Source organism: Schistocerca cancellata, chromosome 6 (genome assembly GCF_023864275.1).
Source record: "Schistocerca cancellata isolate TAMUIC-IGC-003103 chromosome 6, iqSchCanc2.1, whole genome shotgun sequence".
Lineage (NCBI taxonomy): Eukaryota > Metazoa > Arthropoda > Insecta > Orthoptera > Acrididae > Schistocerca > Schistocerca cancellata.
The window spans coordinates 200,695,088-200,717,296 of NC_064631.1; the positions used below are offsets into that span (position 1 = coordinate 200,695,088).

Genomic DNA, 22,209 nt, shown 5'->3' on the forward strand with positions numbered 1-22,209 from the left:
GCATCCAAATAACTTCACTGTCACACTCAAAATCGACCTCATTAGACACAATATTTTCGTACACTGCAATGAAGCCTCATCCTAATATGCCAACTAATCTCTCTTTGCGATACACCTTCCGTGACTCGTTAAAAATTTCAGAGCTTTGTACCTTGGGTTTCAGCCAACTCTTATTCCCGATAATAATTAGTGTCCGACAGTGTGGGAATCAGTAAATTCGTGTACTTTCCACGAATACCTCGACAATTTACTGATAAAATTTTGACAGTTGCGTGTCCTTACCGTGAACCTGGTCAAATTTCGTTACCTGAATGTCCACTGGCGAGTGTTCATCAAAGTGCCTCAAATCACGACCGAGCCTAAAAAATCCACATGTGCACTCCATAAGTACTCTGCTACTCGAGTAGCTGCTTCGTCTACGTAGCACACACCTGATCTATCAGGAGGAGCCTAAAGCTCTCCACCCAATAACGCAGGTCCAGGAAATCTACAGCCAAGACCGTTACAGAGTCGACGAAGACTTTTTTTGGGACCCTCCACTCAGTTCAAAGTCAAAAGACCCCGACCAACTCTGAGAACAACGGTGCTTGCACACCATGCGTGAGGCTAGCAGCCTTTACCACCTCTGCCAGCTGCCCATATGAACTGAGGACGGCCTTAGAACCCAAGCAGCAGACCTCACTGGTGCTGACATAAGCGTCCTGTATTCTCGATAGCCGCAGGCAGGGCCTCGCATGCAACTCAGATGATGCCTCACTATAGACACACCGAGTGCACTCTGGCTTTCTTTTCGGTCTTGAATGTTATTTACTTAAGAGGCTTCATAACGCACCAACATTGGAGCTCCCAATAACTGGCAAACGAATCACCCCGTGTGCCTGATCAGACACTCCTGAAGGAGCCAGTCACAGGGTGAATGGGCGAGGCCAAATGGCGAGCCTCCATACTGACCCTCCACCTGGAGCAACGTGAATGCATTACAGCCCGCCACTCAGCCTGCAGCGATGACGGATCACCCCATTGGGTCCACTTGGAGATGCCTAAGTGGCAGAGCCTGTGAGCTAAACAAGAGACACCTGAAGTGTCCTATGTCATATGCCAGATGCTCCGCCATTGCTGCATCTCAGGAAGCAGCCTGAAGATGCCTGACTGTACCCAAAAGCTGCTTCAGCTGTTTACACACTATGGACAGCTCCTACTGCATCCACACACAGCATGCTGGCGTCCTTTCCATCCCAGCACTACTAAGAAAACGCAGAAAGAGCTAGATACGTAACTTGATGTAGCAGGCGAGTGTAGGAAGGAACCTGACTGGGCTGAAACAAACTGTTGCTGGCTCTTCAAAACAAACAAATGAATAACAACTGCGCCACAGGCAGCCTGAATTTACACTTTAAGCCTGTAACTGTCTCCTGCTATACACCTGCAGACAGCAAGCTACCTATTTAACTATTTCTGTGTTTCCTTAGCAGTTTAACTCTTAAGTTGCAAGCACGTCTTTCTTTTATTTTGGGAGGTGCATATACACATGCACATATAAATGCATTTACATGTATGTATTGATGTGTATCTGCAGAAATATACACATGGATATATGTATATGTGCTCTTTGAGGCAAAAAACGACGCACCATGAAGGAATTATCCACATGGGATGGAAATTAATAGATGTGATGCACATGTAGAGACAAACTTCGTGTTCTGCCTTACGGCAGGTCTTGTCAAGGGGAAAGCCTCGTCAGAGAGGTCCACCGCATGAGCGTCTAGGGAAGTGATTCCAGTGGTGGTTTCCCGTTGCCTTCCACTGATGATGATGAAATGATAATGATGACAACACAACACCCAGTCCCTGAGTGGAGAAAATCTCCGACCCAACCGGGAATCGAACCCGGGCCCCTTGCCGTGACAGACCACCGTGCTCACCACTCGGCTATCGGGGCGATCCATGTAGAGACAAACAAATAATTTCAGAAAAATTGGAAGATTTATTCTAGAGACAGGGCACACTGAGCAAGTCAATAACGCATTGGTCCGCCTCTGGGCCTTATGCAAGGAGCTGTTCAGCTTGGCACTGGTTTACAGGATTTTTGGGTGTCCTCCTGATGGATATCAGGCCAAATTTTGTCCAATTGGCGCGTTAGACTGTCGAAGCCCCGAGATGGTTGGAGAGCCTTGCCTATAATGCTCCAAACATTCTCAGTTGGGGAGAGATGGATGATTGAAGTTCCAGAACCATGGGTGGCCTGTGCAGCGAACCAACGACAAAACCGTGCTGCAGAGACAAGACTGTTGGTAGTACCACCGGAACGTGATACCGCGGTCACTGTCAGAGATCCCTTCTTCACCTTCAAGTGAATATACCTCCCTCAGAATGCATTTCCGGCCTTATACCCACATTACTTTTTTTGTTCCTTGTATTCCCAGGGATTATGTCCTGCAGTTTGTCCCCTCTTAGCAAGATCAGTCTGTACATTGTTAACAGTACTGGTCCTATAACATTCTTCAGGGGTACTCCAGAGATAACCTTCGATACTGTTGATCTTGTACCGTTAACAATAAAGAATTAAGTTATTTCTTATAAAAAAATCTTGAATCCAGTCACAAAAACGTGCGAGTTTGCTGAAACACTCATCTCTATTATGGACACTGACGAAGTGTATCTGTGTCTGTGACAGACGATCCAGGACTGCGGGCAAGAGATGGTGGACGTGATTGGTGAGATGGTGGACCGCGGGGAGTCGGTGGAGGTTCGCGAGCTGATAGCACGGTTCACCACTGACGTCATCTCCTCCGTCGCCTTCGGTCAGGAGTGCAACTGCCAGCGGAACCCAGACCACGAGTTCCGGCAGTGGGGACGCAAGATTTTTGAGCCTTCATGGCAAGCAGCCATCTCTTTCGTTCTGAACTTCGTCAGCCCAACATTAATGGAGTATCTAAGGTGAGACCTGCAACGCTCCGTTCCACCAGAGGAATCTCTTTGATATGAGGAGCCTCAAGGCGCAATGGATAAGAGTCTAGTACCATGCTCCAGAGGGTACCTGTTCAAATCCTCACCCAGTTACGCAGATTTAGCTTTTCTGTAGTTTCTCTATATCCCTTAGGGCAAACGTCAGAAAGATTCCTTTAGAAAGACACGTCTGAAATCGCTTCCCAATTCAAGCTTTCGTTTCGTCTGTAGTGTCTTGTTTGTCAATAGAACATTAAATCCTAATCGTCCTCTTTCAGAGCTTGGATGTGATGGACAACACCCTGCATATCACAAACATGGCGCATCTCTATTGTGTTGCTGCCGAATTCACTTCTCAGGGTCTCAAAAGTAATGTGCTGAAGTTACGTCCATTCCACGACGTCTTCATGTACTATTAATGCTTCTATACACTTATCGTGGAGATACTGGACTTGCTCGAAAAAGTAAATTCTTAGGGCTTTGCACTACTTCACTGTGTATCGCTGCCTACAGTGATCCAAACATTCAAGAATGATGCCAAGAGCAAGTCTGCCAGTTTGAGATTCTAAAAACAGCCAAGCCGACAGTTATGAAGTCAAAAAGTGTTGTGGGATAACTCAGCCTGTGGAACATGAGAACCTACAAATCTTTGTTTGTACAAAGCAAAGAACTCAACTGTTCTATACTTTGTGGTTAACATCATGTAGTCATTGAATATATCAGGAGAGTGAAACAAGCAACTTTCACTCATTTTACCATTTCGTGCGCTCTTAGAATATGACCGTATTGATGTTCAGTGGGGTTCCTCACTTGAAATCTTTGTTCAACTATATGTAGTCGGTCACTTTGGTGCGCTAACTTCTTTGAAACGAGAGATTAAGTTATCTCTGTCGATTACCATCATGGCGCCGCGCGGGATTAGCCGAGCGGTCTTAAGGCGCTGCAGTCATGGACTGTGCGGCTGATCCCGGCGGATGTTCGAGTCCTCCCTCGGGCATGGGTGTGTGTGTGTTGTCCTTAGGATAATTTAGGTTAAGTAGTGTGTAAGCTTAGGGACTGATGACCTTAGCAGTTAAGTCCCATAAGATTCACATACATTTGAACATTTCATTTTTGATTACCTCCATGGGCATCTCTGACTGGAAAGTGTCGTACTTTCTTATCCATCTTCTGGCGCATTGTCAAACTCGCATCGACCGATGTGCAGCGCGACGGAGTGCTACGTTTTTGCAATTACCGTGATCAGAGACGATTTACCTTTTTCATTTCGTTCTTTCCGATTGCAAGTCACTAACTGTTCTTCGGCAGTGGTTCTGCTAAAACTGTATTGAAACAAACAGCTGCAGTCTTGGGGCGTAACTGGTGAATGAACAGAACATGGTCCTCAAGCCGCCCTGGTGTTACAGCAATTGCTTTTCTGTTCTGATGATTTTGTCTCACCACGGACAAGGCATGGCTGACGCCATTAACTTAACGACCGAGAACAGAGGCGTTTGCGTAGAGTTGTACTGCTAACAGAAATAAAACAAGATGGCATAAAATAACCGCAGAAATCAACGTAGGACGTACGACGAACGTATCCGTTAGGACAGTCCAGCGAAAAGTGGCGGCAGACAACCGACGCGAGTGTCTTTGCTAACAGCAGGACATCGCCTGCAGCTCCTCTCCTGGGCCAGTGACCATATCGGTTGGACCCTAGACGACTGGCAAACCGTGGCTCTCTCAGATGAGTCCCGATGTTAGTTGTTAAAATCTGATGATAGGGTTGAAGCGTGGCACACACCCCACAAAGCCATGGTCCCAAGCTGTCAATAAGGCACTGTGCAGGCTGGCGGTGGCTTCGTAATGATATGGACTATGTTTACATGGAATGGACTGGGTCCTCTGCTCCAACTGATCCAATCACTGACTGACAGTGGTTATGTTCGGCTACTTGGAGACCATTTTCAGCCTTTCACGGAGTTAACAAACAACGAAGAAATTTTGATGGACGATAATGTGCCATGTCACCAGGACACAACTGTTGGCGATTGGTTTGAAGAACGTCATGGACAGTTCGAGCGAATGTTATGGCTACCTATCGAACGTTTATGGGACATAATGGAGAGGTCAGTTTGTGCAGAAAATCCTTCACTAGCAACACCTTCGTAGTTATGGACGGCTATAGAGGCTTCCTCCTTACATAATTTTCGTGTATGAAGTCACGTTCATCTGGGGTAGTATGCTCAACGGATGTAGTAGTTATATGTCTCTGCTGGTCTCGTCGCCAATGGGTTTTTAAAGCCTAGTTTTCCTTTTGCGTCCTTCACAATAGAATGCACACGCTAAAGTCATATACATCCTCTGAGTACGTTTGCCATTCTCCCTGGTGATGCACTTTTCGTGGTCAGTAATGTATTAAGAGATCGCTAAAGGAAACAAAACTGCCACATGACTTCACCATAATCGTCCATGAAATCTCAAACAGCCGACGTTTGTTTATTGTTATCGGATTTACCTGAACACTATCAACAGAAATCTGCTTGGATTACGTCCATCTACCGATTAGACTTTTCTTGACACCACACTATGGAACAAATGGACATGGGCTTGCTAGCAGTCATGTGCCAGCACACATCGTTCTTCCTGCCACTGTAGTACGAATGGTTCACAGTCTTTTCTCGCTTCTTGTTAATCTTCACAAACTAAGTAAGTTGTCTCTTACATTGGCCACTGTGTATAAAATGTGGGATATGTTAGATAAGTAAACTTCTTCCACAGTGGAAAAGGAGGAATTGTTGATAGAATCTTTGCTTTAAGCCGGTCGGTGTGGCCGAGCGGTTCTAGGCGCTACAGTCTGGAACCGCGCGACCGCTACGGTCGCAGGTTCGAATCTTGCCTTGGGCATAGACGTGTGTGGTGTCCTTAGGTTAGTTAGGTTTACGTAGTTCTAATTTCTAGGGGACTGATGACCTCAGAAGTTAAGTCCCATAGTGCTCCCAGCCATTTTAATTTTTTTTTGCTTTAATAATAAATAACTGTTATATTTCTTTTCTAGAATCAAAGGAGGAAGATCGAATGTCAGCAAATATTTCCAGCAGATGGTTGCAGACACTGTCGCTTACAGAGAGAAGAACAACTTTAGAAGGAAAGACTTCATGGACCTTCTCATTCAGCTCAAAAACAAGGGATACGTCGACCCTGACAAAGGAGAGACAGTGGAGAATGGACAGCAGAAAGGAGTAAGCACCACCGACAGTAAGTTCCTCTTCTTTTTTTTCTCGTTAGTGTTTACCTACACACACATAGCGCCCTCTCTTTCTTAGGGCCTTCTTCTTTTTGTGCCTTTGTCCCGATCGGCGCAGGGGCGGCACATCCATTTACGGATTTAGAGCGATTACCACATACCCTTCCTGTCATCATACCATTAGCCCTCCAAGACTAAATATTTCCTCCTCAACTGTCTGTTTGTAGTGATGTTCACATAACAGTGAGCAACGTTTTCTAAATGTTTGAGAATCGTATAACTGAGGCGGGAATTCGGTACCAGCCCGTCATTCACCAAGAGGAATGTGGGAAACGGCCTAAAAACCCCATCCAGGCTCCCCAGCACACCGACCCTCGTCATTAAAGTGAGCAACGTTTTCTAAATGTTTGAGAATCGTATAACTGAGGCGGGAATTCGGTACCAGCCCGTCATTCACCAAGACGAATGTGGGAAACTGCCTAAAATCCCCATCCAGGCTCCCCAGCACACCGACCCTCGTCATTAATCCGCCAGGCAGAAACAATCTGGGGCCGTCGAATCTCCTATCCTGGTATCAACGCCATAACGTGCATGGCTATCTGGACAGGTGCTCTCTGCCTAACAGTACAAAGACTTCGTTACATGATAGTAATTTCATCATATTCTCTGTGTGTCTACGAATCATATAACTGCTGATTCCGTCTTCTACTGTTTGTGAGCGGTGATTCTGTAGTGTGTATGAAAAGGTCAGTGAAATAAAGAGATAACCCTAAACCCTCAATTTAGTAAGAATTAGGGTCATTGCGTTATCTGTTGTGGTTTCGAATGCAGGACATGCTAGTAATGAGTACCACCATAAATTACTGCCTACTAGATAAAGTGTTTTGTCTCACTGTATTTATGATCTTGACTTTGAATTTAACAAGACATATAACATGCAGAAAAGCAACATACTTTCTTGTGGGTTAGTACTTCCTTCTGCTGACCCCTCCCTATATGGAACCAGTTTAGCATTCAGTTTAACTAAAATTAAACTCCGTCCGATCAGGCCTTGGAAGGCCCAACGTTACCGACCGGCCACCGTGTCATCCTCAGCCCACAGGCGTCACTGGATGCAGATATGGAAGGGTATGTGGTCAGCACGCCGCTCTCCCGACCGTATGTCAGTTTACGAGACTAGAGCCACTACTTCTCAATTAAGTAGCTCCTCAGTTTGCCTCACAAAGGCTGAGTGCACCCCGCTTGCCAATAGCGCTTGGCAGACCGAATGGTCACCCATCCAAGTGCTGGCCCAGCCCGACAACGCTTAACTTCGGTGATCTGTCGGAAACCGGTGTTACCACGGTGGCAAGGCCGTTGGCGTTCGGTTTAACACTTGTAGGAATCCTCCTATAGCAATAAGCAGACATTCCAGAATATCAGCTCAACTGTTGTTAATGGGTCGTTAATTCTCTCATGGCTCTGCGCACCTTGCAATCTCCCCAATATATTTGTATCTAAATTAGTATTGATACCTTCAGCTGCAGACAGGCGTTGATATATATCAATGGGGACAGATGAAAATGTGTGTCCCAACCAGGACGCGAACCCAGGATCTCCTGCTGACATGGCAGACGCTCTATCCATCTGAGCCACCTACGGCACAGAGAATAGTGCCACTGCAGGGACTATCTCGCGCATGCCTCCCGCGAGACCCACATTCTCGCCGTGTACACTACATTCGTAGTGTCCCATCCGAACACTCTCATTACTCGTGGATGGCATTCTTACCAAGTCCCGTAAAAGTTCAAGGAATATGTGAGCATCCGCACAGAAGAAGGAGGTCATGGCCGGTATTGCCAGAACTATATACTTATATGGATATGGTGTCTGTTCTTTCTGACATGTCCGAAAGAACAGGTACCATCTTCGGATATATATAAATAGTTAAGGCTCACCGGCCATTTGACCATCTTCTTCTGTGCGGATGCACAAACAGTGCCTCAGCTCAGGAATCGGCAAAAAGCCGCGACTAATGAGTACAATGGGCAGGGGCGCTATGAACATAGTGCGGGAAATAAGTTGGCAATGTGGGTCTTACGGGAGGCGTGCCAGAGATAAGACCCGGCAGTCGCAGACTTCTGTGTCCTCGGTGGCTCAGATGGATAGAGCGTCTGCTGTCTAAGCAGGAGATCCCGGGTTCGAGTCCCGGTCGGGGCACGCATTTTCAACTGACCCCCTTGACTTATGTCAACGCCTGTATGCAGCTAGCGGTATTCATTTCATTGTAATTCCGTTCTAACAAGCTGCATGGTCACTCATGGTATCTGTTCTTTCGTAAATGCCCGAAAGATCAGATACCACCTTTATATATATATATATATATATATATATATATATATATATTGCAGAATCATTATACTGTCACCAACATACAACTCGGACAAGGCCCACAAAGAAAAAATGAGTAAAATGAGACCTCGTACTGAGGCATACAGACAGTCATTTTCCCCTGCTCAATTTGCGAGTGGAACACGAAAGGAAAAGACAAGCATTGGTAGAAAGTACCTTCTGCGCTGCACCATACGCAGCTTACATACTGTGTACGAGGGTCGTTCAAAAAGTAACGCCCCACATTTCTTTTTCTCAGAACATACTTATTATTAGGATTCAGAAATTGTTGATAATATACATCAACATGTGTTGTCTATGTCCTATTTTTCTACGTAAACGCCATCACGTTCTATGGCAGTACGCCATCGTTGTGGAAGAGATGTATTCCCTGCTGGTAAAAGATCTTGTCCCGTAGGCATAGCCGTGTTTTCACTGCATGACTGGCATTCTCATGATCTTCAAAGTGTAGAGACAATTGTCGAGTTTACATGTGCCGGTCGATGCGAATAATGGCATCCGCACGATTCAGCATGTCTGGAGCAGTGGCTGTGACAGGACGTCCCGAGCGCAGCTGATAATGGAGCTCTGTCTCTGCACTTCCTGAGTCTGCACCTCTCTTTACCCATCGCCCAGCTATACTCCAATCAACTGCAGCATCACCATACACAGCGCACAAACGTCTTTGGATGTTCGCCACGGTTTCTTTTTCTGCATACAAGAATTCAATAACAGCACGCTGCTTGTCACGTGAGTCGTATGTAGACGTCATTTTGACGCTGTAATACAGCTCTCCCACCTGCCAGAACGGTTCAGAACTTCGGCGCACAGACATCAAAAGTGAAGCAGCAACAAGGACGCCTGTGTATGCATATTAATGGCTTTTTAAAAAAGTGTGGGGCATTACTTATTGAACGACCCTAGTATGTAGATACAGAGAAAGAAAAGCCTTTACAATCCGGCAGTTGAAGCTACTACTTAGTGTCTCGTTGCCAACAATGCCAAATGACTACCCCATTCTTTATGGCTGAACACATATTTTAAAGAAATTGTGCAACTTTCAAGGGACTAATGCGAAATAATGAAACAACTGATACATTTACTACCTCGCTGCCAGCGCTAGCATGTCTGATTTGGTTAACTAAATATGGTGAAGAGTATAATTTCAGACTCCAAAAACATTCCTTTTTGTTTTGGTACACAGTCTTCGACAATGAAACTATTATATAATTCAATGATATTCCCTTTCACATTTCACGTTTTAGTCTTTTGTGACTTTTAACTTTCTTTTATCTTTGTATAGAGTTGTCGGTGGAAGACATGGCAGCGCAGGCATTCGTCTTCTTCGCTGCAGGCTTCGAGACTTCTTCAACAGCGACGAGCTTCACGCTTCACGAATTGGCGCTCAACCCTGACATACAGAGCAAGCTGCACGATGAAATTGACGCCGTGCTCGAGGAAAACGGCGGTGAAATTTCCTACGACGCCATCGGCAAAATGACTTACCTCGACAAGGTTGTATCTGGTAAGGAAAATCTATCTTCAGTTTCAATTGGCTTGTTGTGCGAACCTTCCACATCATGGACTGTCATCATTCACGTTAGAAGAGTCAATGGGTTCACCCACACACTTATTAGATGGCGGAAGAAGGAAGGAATAAATATCACTAATGAAAATTCTGCGAACATGCAATTCCTTGGAGACTGAACTTTAACTCCGATTGAAATTCTTGAGAAAGGGTTTCACCTTTGTTCTTGTTCGAGGAAGCATCCCGGCCCCAAATTAAACGGATTAAGAGAAACAATAGCAGCTGATTTCAATAAACTGTCGAGATTTTCGAATTTACGGCTTAGTTAATCTAAGGAAAATGGTGGTTACGATTGAGACTGTGCTCGACCCATCTGAGAAAGTCAGCTAAAGCAGCTGCCGAATTTGGTTACGATTCAGTCTGTGTTCGACCCAGCTAAGAGCTCAGCTAAAGAAGCTGCGGAAATTTTGCGTAAAATTACAGTAATTTGCGAAGCAATCCGGAAGTCTGAGAGTCTTCCGGACCGATATTTGTACTCTGCCTCTATCCACAGATTCGCAGCGCTCAGTGCTAAAATCCCGTATCGATTACAATTACAGTACCAACTACAAAAACCGACCTTTTCGAAAATTTACATTTTTCAGGAAAGTGGAAGAACATTGTAAATCGTTGTATGTAGTCGTGTTCTCAGTTATATTTTTACGGGCGTACCTAAAACATTACTATACTTCGTTCATCATAAGAATAAACCTGATGTAAAAAAAAATGATTGGTCAGCAACCGTACCTCTCGTACACTTATGTTCCGGTCTTGGAAGCTGGTCAAACTTATGTATTATTTATCTTATTGCTGTCACTGTAAGTGAAACTTTAAGACAGTCTGATGTATTAACAGTCATCAACGTTTTTTCAATCATATGTTAGCTAAGTAATTTTTATTTAAAAATCGTGTACAGCTACAGTCTCTGTACTGTTGTGCTCTGATTGTTAATATGTACTATGAAAATGGATGACTCTGCTTCCTGGTGGATCTCGCACCTTCTGACTCCCAATGAAGGACGCACACAGTGAAGCAGTAGGTGGATGATGGGGAGGTTATTGATGCAGCAAGATGTTGGTTCTGACGTCGACCAGCAGGCTCCTACCATGCGGGTATACAGCCACCCCCCCCCCCCCCCCCCCCCGCGCCGCACAGTAAGGTGGCGTGAAGCCGGCGCATTGAACGGAGATACGGAGATCATGTTGAAAAATACGGTTTCGTAGCGAAAGGAGTGGGGGAACAAAACCAACCTGATTTCAGAAATAGAGGGTGCTGCACTACTTATTGAACACCCTACGAAATTAATGATAATGATAGCCAATGAGTGCCAGCAACAATCGGACGCAATTCATAAGTCTCTCTCGCCAACGCGACACTGACTTTGAAGGCTTGAGCTCTCGGCTCTTTCTCCGTCAGACGCTCAACTCCGCATAGGCCGGTGGTACTCGATTCGTAAGTAGCCGATTCGAGTACCTACCGCCGTCATATTGTTCGTGATCACTTTCTCGAATCAGTTCAGCGCATTTCTGCCTTTCAATATTTATAATTTTTTCATTTCGGTTCCAGAGTCTCTCAGGAAACACCCACCAGCAGCAGTACTGAACAGAGAGTGCAACCAAGACTACAAGATTCCAGACAGCGACGTCGTTCTGGAGAAGGGAACTCCAGTAGTGCTGTCTGTGCTGGGCCTCCACCAGGATCCTACGCATTTCCCTGACCCCGACCGCTTCGACCCTGAGAGGTTCTCCGAAGAGGCCAAAGCTAAGCGCCACCCCTATGTGTACCTGCCTTTCGGGGAGGGTCCACGTATTTGCATAGGTGAGTACTTGGTCGTCTGATTCCTGCATTAAGTTACATTGTCACCTCATGGTGCCATAGGCTGCCAGTATGACCATCTTATACCGGCTTTCGTATGGCCGATCGTGTACTGTTGTGTTCTGTAATGCCGCTCGCTCTATGGTCACAGAAGAGATGTGATTCACTGCCCGGAGCCAAACTTGTGGACTGTCTCAATAAGACTTTTGTTGCTATATACACCGTTTTCTGAGCTACCCTTACCTTACATCTTCATCCATACTCTGTGAACCTCTGTGAAGTGCATGGCAGACGGTACTCTGTACCAGTTTCCAAAGCTTTTTCCTGTTTCATCCACGAACAGAATGCGGTAAGAATGACTACTTAAACGTTCTGTGAGTGCTGTAAATTAGTCTAATTCTACACGAATCTTACAGTAGCAATTTTTACAGGATTATAATGTATCCCCAGACTGATCACTTAAAGTTAGTTCTTGAAACTTAATAAGTGGGATAATTAACTGGATTTTAGAAAAGCTGGGTAGTCGCAAACAAACAGGTACTAGTTGTTTTTTGGTATAAATAAGGAAATCGGGACAATTGTACAGATCGGTCTGTCAAATGAGTAACATGAAGCTAATGTTAGGAGACTAGGTGAAAAAGTGTTTGCTAAGATTGCAGCAGGCAAAATGGAACGTAGAGAAGAAGCAAAACACATAGCGTTAACTTTTTTAGGACTACTTTCACAAAAGATTGCAAAATTGCTCAAAAAGTTTAACGTTCAGGTAGGATTCCAAACGGTTAACAATTTGGGGAACCTGTTGAGGCACGGTCTGGAATCCGTGCAAAATAAGTTTTGTAAAACTGGAGTACATAAAATAAAGTGCGGATCATGTGAATGTTTTTACGTGGGACAAACAGGGCGAGAGTTCAAATCCTGGTTTAAAGAACATGGGTATGCTAGCGATAGTAGCGCATTACGTCCCCATGTGAACGATAAAAGCCATACTCAGGCAGAATTAGAAAGTAGCATGACAGTCCTACACACAGAGAGGAAGGGGAATAATTGCGACATCTTGGAGCAATTTGAAATGGCTCGGAGCACTATGGGACTTAACATCTGAGGTCATCAGTCCCCTAGAACTTAGAACTACGTAAACCTAACTAACCTAAGGACATCACACACACCCATGCCCGAGGCAGGATTCGAACCTGCGACCGTAGCGGTCGCGCGGTTCCAGACTGTAGCGCCTAGAACCGCTCGGCCACTCTGGCCGGCGAATTTGAAATACGTGCATTCAGTCAAGTGGCTCGAGAGCTGTTAATCAAAGAACTAGTCAGTAGTGGTAGGGAATGGTTTTTAGTCATTTTGACGATTTGTTGTGAGAGGCACGTAAAAACTATTATCACCCTCCTAACCACTTTTCTGAAATAGAGTATATAGACAACCACTTCTCCCTTTACTATTTTTCTTTGCGCCCTACAGTGATTAGCAAATACCACGTAAAAATATAATAAAAATATTTAAAAAGAATAAAAACATTGAACCTTCAAATGTACAGTCCCTTCCCTATGTACCATTCTGATTAGTGAATCAAGACAAATTTTCTGAAATTTTGTAACGCTATTCTTTGAAGATAAATAATTTTTTAATTGTTGAAAGGTACAATCTCGTGCCCAGGTATTACAGTGATGCTTCTTTTACTGAGGTTAAATGTGGGCAGGCAACCACCGTCCCTTTGCTATTTTTTTTACGTGCACGTGTTTTTGTCGTTTTTATTTTACTGCTTTAACGGGCAGTAAACATATTGGCATATGAACAACCGTAATAATAAATTATAGGGTGGGACAAATGTCTTCACATTTTACGTTTGACGAACAGTGCAGAAGTGTAATTACAAATCTAAACATTTCTTTTTGTAATTTTTGACAAGTCATGTCTATCCAAAACAAAATACTTTTTTGTGCAATTTTGTAATGTACTTTTCCAATTTAGACAAATCCTTTTGTAATCTTCGACAAGTCATGCTTTTCCAAGACAAAACATTTCTTCTACAATTTTGTACTGTACTTTGTACTACTGCAATGTGTGTTTGCCAATGTGCAGGCACATAAGATATACTTTTACTTGTTATTGGTTACTGTTTTGACTTTTGATAAACATATCGGCAATGCCGTAAGGTGGTGCGCTCTTGCACCGAGTGGTTTCCATAGCAACTGCAAGCGCACTGAAGTAGCAGTATTCCGTAGTCCTTCTCACGACCAACATTCCCTTTTTACAGGTTTAAATTATATGTCACACCTTTTGGTTCGTGAATGTATGATTAAGGAACAATCTGTCAAAGTTATTTCTGGTATGAAATGGTATGTGTTGGTCCTAACACTTTGTTCGATTTTGCGCTTCCTTGTTAACATTTGGTGTTTTAAAAAAATGTATAACTAATTATTTGTTGCAGTGTTTACACCAGTAAATCTGATGATGGGCAGAGCCAGAAAAATATCAACTGGAATATATGCACAAAAAAACTAGAACCTGTTTGTATGCGACTACTCAGCTTTTCTAAAATCCATTTAATTATATTAATAATAAGCTGCCAGTCAGTCATTGCACCACTTGAAAATCTTGCCAATATCTGACTGAATACTCGTGCAAGTTTTTCAGAGAGTACTCTATAATGGATAATTGCATCATATATGAAAAGGCTGAGGTTATTGTTAATATTTTCTGCAAGGTCAGTAATATACATCATGAACAATTTCATGTTAATATCGCGATATTTAGATGCCTCTGACAGAAATAAGGTAATATTGAGAGAAGATGTAATACACAGATAACATGTTTAGAGTCCAGAGTTCCATCAGACTACAGTGCACATGAGACAGATAATAACGTCAGTTGGGCAATACATTTATGAAAGTGGCAGGTGACATAGCTAGGCTCAAAGTTTACAGCCAGTGCAATGTCCTCCGCTTCCCCACCCAATCATCCCACTTTTTAGCTGGACGCAGCCGGCCGCAGTGGCCGAGCGCTTCTAGGTGCTTCAGTCCGGAACCGCGCTGCTGCGGTCGCAGGTCCCAATCCTGCCTCGGGCATGGATGTGTGTAATGTCCTTAGGTTAGTTAGGTTTAAGTAGTTCTAAGTTCTACGGGACTGGTGACCTCAAATGTTAAGTCCCATAGTGCTTAGAACCATTGGAGCTAGCACAGTTGCTAATAAGCTTGCTTTTACTGCCGATCCAGACGTTGAACACACCAGCCTAGATGCTAAAACCGGAAAAGATCAACCCACCAGTGTATCAACCGTTATGAAACTTCGCGATAATATATAACGTACAGGATGACTTTTTCCACCGTATACAAACTCTAGGGATTGATCGACGAGAGGATATGGAACAAAAAAGGGCCAGTGAACTTATGTCTGCAAATGCATGGTTTCCATGCGAGAGAACATCTATTCAGTCATACTTTATTACAGAGTATACACAGTATGGCCACCCGATAGCAGGGTGTGACTACGGCGAATGCCCGGTGAACGTTATCTGCCAGCGTGTGTAGCGCCAACAGCAAAATTCGGAGGCGGTGGTGTTATGGTGTGGTCGTGTTTTTCACGGAAGAGTCTTTTGCGTGGCACTACCAGAGCACAGACCTACGTTGATGTTTTAAGCACCTTATTGCTTCCTACTGTTGAAGAGCAATTCAGGGACGGCGACTGAATCTTTCAACACGATCGAGCCTGGGTGGAAGGGAGGTGGGGAGAAGGGGGGGGGGGGGTAGAATTCAACTCTGTTACCTTACCACCAACGTCACTGGCAGAAATCGGAACTGTCATTATATCACTACGGATTAAAACTTGCTACCAGATATACTGAGGTAGCATTTTTTTTTTTACTTCACTAAACACTGCACTATAAAAATTGCTTCTCTGTGTCACTGTTCTTCTATTTGCAAAGGTACCAAATACTGTAAAAATTTTGCGTTGAGAATCGTATCGTAACTTTTCTATTTCCATGAATAAATAATTTCTAGTATTAACCATGATTCAAAATGATCTGTCCTTTGCGTAATACTCTTAAGCAAAAATTTTATCTGGAGAACACGAGTTATTTATGTGATACGAGGCGTCGTAATTCAGTCTATTCTGCATGACACGGCTCGGTGATGCTGGCGTGTGTGGATTAAGAACGAAAAGGACTCTCTGTGGTTTTAATCAGATAATGAAAATGCTGAGGAAACAGAGATTGTAGCACTCTCGGTTCAAAAAAGTGCGCACAGATGTTGACAGCCAAAAATTAATAGAAATTCGTGCTCCCGTAGCAACATCAGTGCGGTAAGCATACACCTTCCATCATTATACCTTAGCGAACGATCATGCCAAGAACTCGAGAAAATTATGGTCCTGCGTAAAATCACTGAGCGGATCGATGGCTTCTGTCCACCCACTCGTCAACAAGTCTGGTTGTGTAGAAAACAGCAAAAAGGAAGCTGAAGTTTTAAATTTCACGTTTAAGCAATCATTCCTGCAAGAGAATCATATAAACATAACGTCTTTTGACTTACAAACTCCCGCATAGAGGACATGGAAATAGGTATCTGTGGCTTAGGGAAGCAGCCGAAAGTGTTGGAAACAAAATGGTTCAAATGGCTCTGAGCACTATGGGACTTAACATCTATGGTCATGAGTCCCCTAGAACTTAGAACTACTTAAACCTAACTAACCTAAGGACATCATACAACACCCAGTCATCACGAGGCAGAGAAAATCCCTGACCCCGCCGGGAATCGAACCCGGGAACCGGGGCGCGGGAAGCGAGAACGCTACCGCACGACCACGAGCTGCGGACTGTTGGAAACGAGTAAGTCGTCAGGTCCGGGTGGATACCCAGTTCGGTTTTACAATGAGTGCTCTACTGCACTGGAGCCTTATTAAGCTTCCATCTATCGTGAATCTCCCCCCCCCCCCCCCCCCCTCCCAGCGCAAAGTCCAAAGCGAATGGAGGAAAACGCAGCTGACTTCTGTGTATAAGAAAGGTAAAAGAACGGACCTGCAGACCAATAACCTTAACATCGGTTTGCTGCAACACTCTTGAACACATTACGAGCTAGAACGTAATAAATTTCCTTGACACAGAAAAGCATGTGGCCACAAATCAGCGTGATTTTAGAGAGCGTCGCTCCTGCTGGTATCCACATGCCCTTTTTTTCGCATGATATTCTACAAACAATGGATGAATGGCAACAGGCAGATTCTATTTTCCTAGATTTCCGGGCAGCATCTGACACGGCGCCCCACTGCAGACGAAGGTCGGAGCATACAGTTGAGGTTCTCAGACACGTGAATTGCTCAAAGACGTTTTAAATAATGGAACCCAGTTCGTTGTCCCTGAAGGCGACTGTTCACTACAGACAAGGGCAGCGTGAGGAGTGCCCCAGGGACGCGTGATAGGACTGCTCTTATTCTCTGTATACATGAATAATGATCTGACGGATTGGGTGGGCGGCAATTTACGGCTGTTTGCTGATGACGCAGTGGTGTACAAGATGGTGTAGTCGTTGAGTGACTGTAGGAGCATACAATATGACTTAGAATTTCTAATTCGTATAAGGAATAGAACATTGCTCTAAATGCATAAAAAAGGATGTACGTTAATTCGGATGCGTAGGGAGAATAATCTTCTAACGTTCGAATGAAGCATTAGTAGCGCGCTGCTTGACATAGTCACATCGATTAAATACGTGGCCGTAACGTTGCAGAGCGATATCAAATGGAACGAGCACGTCAGGTTGGTAGTAGGGAAGGCGAAGGTTCCACTTCGTTGTATTGGGAGAATTTTGGGGAAGTGTAGCTCATCCACAAAGGAGATATCGTATAGAAAGCTACTGCGACCCATTCATCAGTACTGTTCGAGTGTTGTGGACCCCTACCAGGCCAGATTAAAGAAAGACGACGAAGCAATTGAGAGGCACGCTGTTAGATGTGTTTCGGTAGCTTTGATCTGCACGCAAGTGTTACGGAGGTGCTTCGTGAACTCAAATGGGAGTCCTGGAGGGAAGACGACGAACTTTTCGTGATGCAACATTCGGGAAACTTAGTTAGTAGGCGTTGAGACCGATCGCAGAACGATTCTACTGCCGCCAACGTACATTTCGCGTAAGGACCACGAAGATGAGATGCGAGATATTGGGGTTCGAGCGGAGGTTTCTAGACAGTCCTTTTCCCTCGCTCTGTTTGCGAATGGAACAAGAAATGAAATGACTAGTAAGTGGTACGTGGAACCCTCCTCCGTACATCGTGCGGCGGCTTGTATAGCATGTCTATAGATGTGGATGTAAATCAGTTTTTTGGGTGTGATAGAAGACATGGCTTTCCTTACAACTTCTGAAAGAATTACAATATTTTGACTACATTTAACTACATGAAACGCTTTTTTGTCGTGTTTGATAAACGTTGTTATTATTCTACATCCTCGGTTCACAGAGAAGGCAACCAAGCACAGATAAACACGTCAACTTCTTAATCGACCGATCGTTGACTTAAAGTATAAAAATTACCTCTGTTGACAATTTTGCCATAGTTACATTTGCATCCAAAAACAATTCTTAGAACACCTTTTACAATAATTACGTATAAACATACACTGAAGTGGAGGTATGTGCAGAGAAATGAGACTTATTGTCATTATCTTTTTATAAAAGAGGCGCCCAGGTTCTCCTCGCACGTAGAGTTTGTAACATTGTCTAAAAGGGTTGAATAATTGAACTTATTTTCCTCATTTAATAGTTAATGTGGGAATACAAACATCTGTTTTTTTTAATTTATAATATTTTTAATCTTCACCCCCTTTCCCTCTACATCTCCTTCTACATCTACCACATTCTTGTGTTTTTGGTTTAAGCAGTGTTCGGCAAAGGATGAATCTGGCTTCTTTAATCTCTAGCTTCCATATTGTACTTTCAGTCTCGTACGGATTGGCTTTCCAGTCTGACCAGTATACGAGAGGACTAACACTCTTGATAGATGATCTTATAAACCACACTTTCCCGTTAAGGCTGTTTTGTTTCCCTTTTGAATTTAAGAAACATCTACCCAGCGTCTGTGGGATATATAAAGACAAATAAAAACCCTTTGCCTTTAAAATTTTGCTCATTCTACTAGAAATTTTATCTGTAACAGGTAAATTACAAAATATCCTTTGCAGTCTATCTACAGTGTCCACTGGGTACTATAGTGATCTGGCTTGCTTTTACAAGTTTTGTAGAGAATTTTGTCAATAATGCTGATTTCAAATTCAGTATTTATGGCTATTGTTTTTATTGTATTACGTCCCTGGTCATAGCCTTCTTGGGACATATATTAAGAGGATGGCTTGTTTATCTATGGTTGGTTGCCATTTTGGGGTCAGTTGTGTACTAAAAAAGGGCTTTCGGTTAGTTAATGCAACACACAATGTTTCTTCAAGAACCCACTGTTGAATCAATTAAATGATTGGCAGGTATGAACGAGCTACGCTAGACTAGAGGTAAAGAAAGCATTGTTTTCCTACTGTGTCAACTCTGAATTACGTTAAACATTGCTACTTCATTTCGAATTACTATTATAACCTCGCCTGACAATTAAACGATAGCAAGTTAATTACCAAGCTATGATGCTGTGAAGAAAGCAGCCTCTTTTACTTTTTACACATACTTCCTCTACTCGCAAACACACAACTCTCGAACATTACAGAACACACCTACCTTCGTGCACGATGAAGTGTCTTGGCAGGCTGGTGTGTGACTCTTTGCTTCCGGTCTGGCCGGGGGTGTTGGGCTGCCTGGGCCACCAAGAGGGAGCTCGGAACCAGCCTGTCTTCACCCTCCACTGGTCAGTAGCCCAGTTGAAAAAGGACCCACTGCAGCGTTCTGTTGAAGTCATTCCATGTAAACACTAAAAACCAATACCGGGTTTCTCGGTGGTGCATTTCAGCACCAGTTCTCAATTAACACAATTATAGTTTCTCAACTGATTGAGAAACCTCCATCTCTGATGCAAAAGCCACATTGTAGAACGAGCATATTAATGTATAAGTCATGATAATATCCTATCCCGCAGTTACTTCCGCGATTGTCACCTTGAGTTCCTCAGATGAAGCAAGCAGGTGACATTTAACATTTTGGTTTCATACTGAAACTCGAAACATTTTAAAATCGAAAACTGATACCTCTGGCTTCTGTGATGTCAGTAAATATCGCCAATGTTGTTAGAAAGAAAAGGAAAAACGAGAGAGAGACCAAAAGAAGGAAAACGGAGCCTAGCATATGCCTACATAGCACCAGCACATGACACCTTATCCGTGGATACTTATTCTGATATGCCTTGCGGACAAACAACAGTAACGTTTAGAGCTTACGTTTATAACAAGTCCAGGGAATTCATCGAGTAAATGTATCTATGTGTCAAAGTATACAAATGGCCACATTTTACCTGTCTGAAACGTACACTATGTGATCAAAAGTATCCGGACACCTGACTGAAAATAACTTACAAGTTCGTGGCGCACTCCCTCGGTAATGCTGGAATTCTGTATGGTGTTAGGCCACCCTAAGCCTTTAATGACAGCATCCACTTACGCAGGCGTACGTTCAATCAGGTGTTGGAAGTTTTCTTGGGGAACTGCAGCCCATTCTACACGGAGTAATGCGCTGAGGAAAAGTATCGATTTCGGTCGGTGAGGCCTGACACGAAATCGGCGTTCCAAAATATCTCAAAGGTGTTCTATACAATTCAGGTCAGAACTCTGTGCAGGCCAGTCCACTGCAGCGATGTTATTGTCGTGTAACCACTCCGCCACAGGCATTGCATTATGAACAAGTACGCGATCGTGTTGAAAGATGCAATCGCCATCTCCGAATTGCTCTTAAACAGTGGGGAGCAAGAAGGTGCTTAAAACATCAATCTAGGCCTGTGCTGTGATACTGCCACGCAAAACAATAAGGGGTGCACGCCCCCTCCATGAAAAACACGACCACACCGTAACACCACCGCCTTCGAATTTACTGCTGGCACTACACACGCTGACAGATGACGTTTACCGGGCATTCGCCATACCCACACCCTGCCATCAGATGGCCACACTGTGCACAGTGATTCGTCACTCCACACAACGCTTCTCCACTGTTCGATCGCCCAATGTTTACGCTCATTACACCAAGCGAGACGTCATTTGTCATTTACCAGCGTGATGTGTGGCTTATGAGCAGCCGCTCGACCATGAAATCAAAGTTTTCTCACCTCCCGCCTAACTTCCATAGTACTTGCAGTGGATCCTGATGCAGTTTGGAATTCCTGTGTGATGGTCTGGATAGATGTCTGCCTATTACACATTACGACCCTCTTCAACTGTCAGCGGTCTCTGACAGTCAACAGACGAGGTCGGCCTGTACGCTTTTGTGCTGTACTTGTCCTTTCATGTTTCCACTTCACTATCACATCGGAAACAGTGGACCTAGGGATGTTTAGGAGTGTGGAAGTCTCGCGTACAGACGTATGACACAAGTGACACCCAATCACTTGACCACGTTCGAAGTCAGTGAGTTCAGTGGAGCGCCCTATTCTTTTCTTTCACGATGTTTAATGACTACTGAGGTCGCTGATACGGAGTACCTGGCAGTAGGTGGTAGCACAATGCACCTAATATGAAAATCGTATGTTTTTGGGGGTGTCCGGATACTTTTGATGACAGGAAGATACAGAAAAGCAGTTTCTTTCTAATGAGGAGGCACAGTTTATGTTGATTTAAAATCACTCCCCCCAGCTCTATAATTTGATCTGTATACATGTTTCAGGTATGCGGATGGGCCTGTTGCAAACCAAAGTGGGCCTCACGAACATCCTCTCTAAGTATAGCGTGCGAACCACGCAGAAGACAGTAGCAAACCTGGATTACCATCCACGGTCTCCAGTCCTCATGGCTAAAAGTGGAATCCATCTTCAGTTTGTAAGGCGTTTCTAGGAGGACAACAAAGAAGAATGATCTTCACGAGCAAAGTGATCAGTATTGGTGCCTGAAATTGTAATTACTGTGTTTTGTGTTGTCTATGTAATTAAGCATTGTAGGTCGTAGATAATCCTTACACAACGGCTTTACTCTTTGAATTACTATTGCGTGAGATGCAGACAACTGGCATTCAATATTGTACTTTTAGCACATATTGTGCACTTATTTTTAATAAATAAACACACTACTACGTATTTCACTTAAACTGTAAGACGATGATTGCTACTGCAACTGCTCTGTGTAATATTCTCTAAAAGGGAAACCACAGTGGCC

At 44.0% G+C, this 22,209-nt stretch overlaps 1 protein-coding gene and 1 non-coding gene across 2 annotated transcripts in view; both read left to right on the forward strand.

Annotated features, from left to right (window-relative positions):
* The window catches only part of LOC126191342 (cytochrome P450 6k1-like), a 66,580-nt gene extending 44,591 nt beyond the window's left edge, over nucleotides 1-21,989 (forward strand). The window contains exons 4-8 of the mRNA XM_049932177.1: nucleotides 2,675-2,937; nucleotides 5,984-6,183; nucleotides 9,846-10,067; nucleotides 11,676-11,927; nucleotides 21,725-21,989. Coding sequence (XP_049788134.1) covers nucleotides 2,675-2,937; nucleotides 5,984-6,183; nucleotides 9,846-10,067; nucleotides 11,676-11,927; nucleotides 21,725-21,891 — 1,104 coding nt within the window. The 3' untranslated portion in view covers nucleotides 21,892-21,989. The remainder of the gene's footprint in view (nucleotides 1-2,674; nucleotides 2,938-5,983; nucleotides 6,184-9,845; nucleotides 10,068-11,675; nucleotides 11,928-21,724) is intronic.
* On the forward strand, nucleotides 8,298-8,371 carry Trnar-ucu (transfer RNA arginine (anticodon UCU)). Its single transcript has one exon. It is a non-coding gene; the product is annotated as a tRNA-Arg (tRNA).
* Nucleotides 21,990-22,209: the final 220 nt, after the last annotated feature.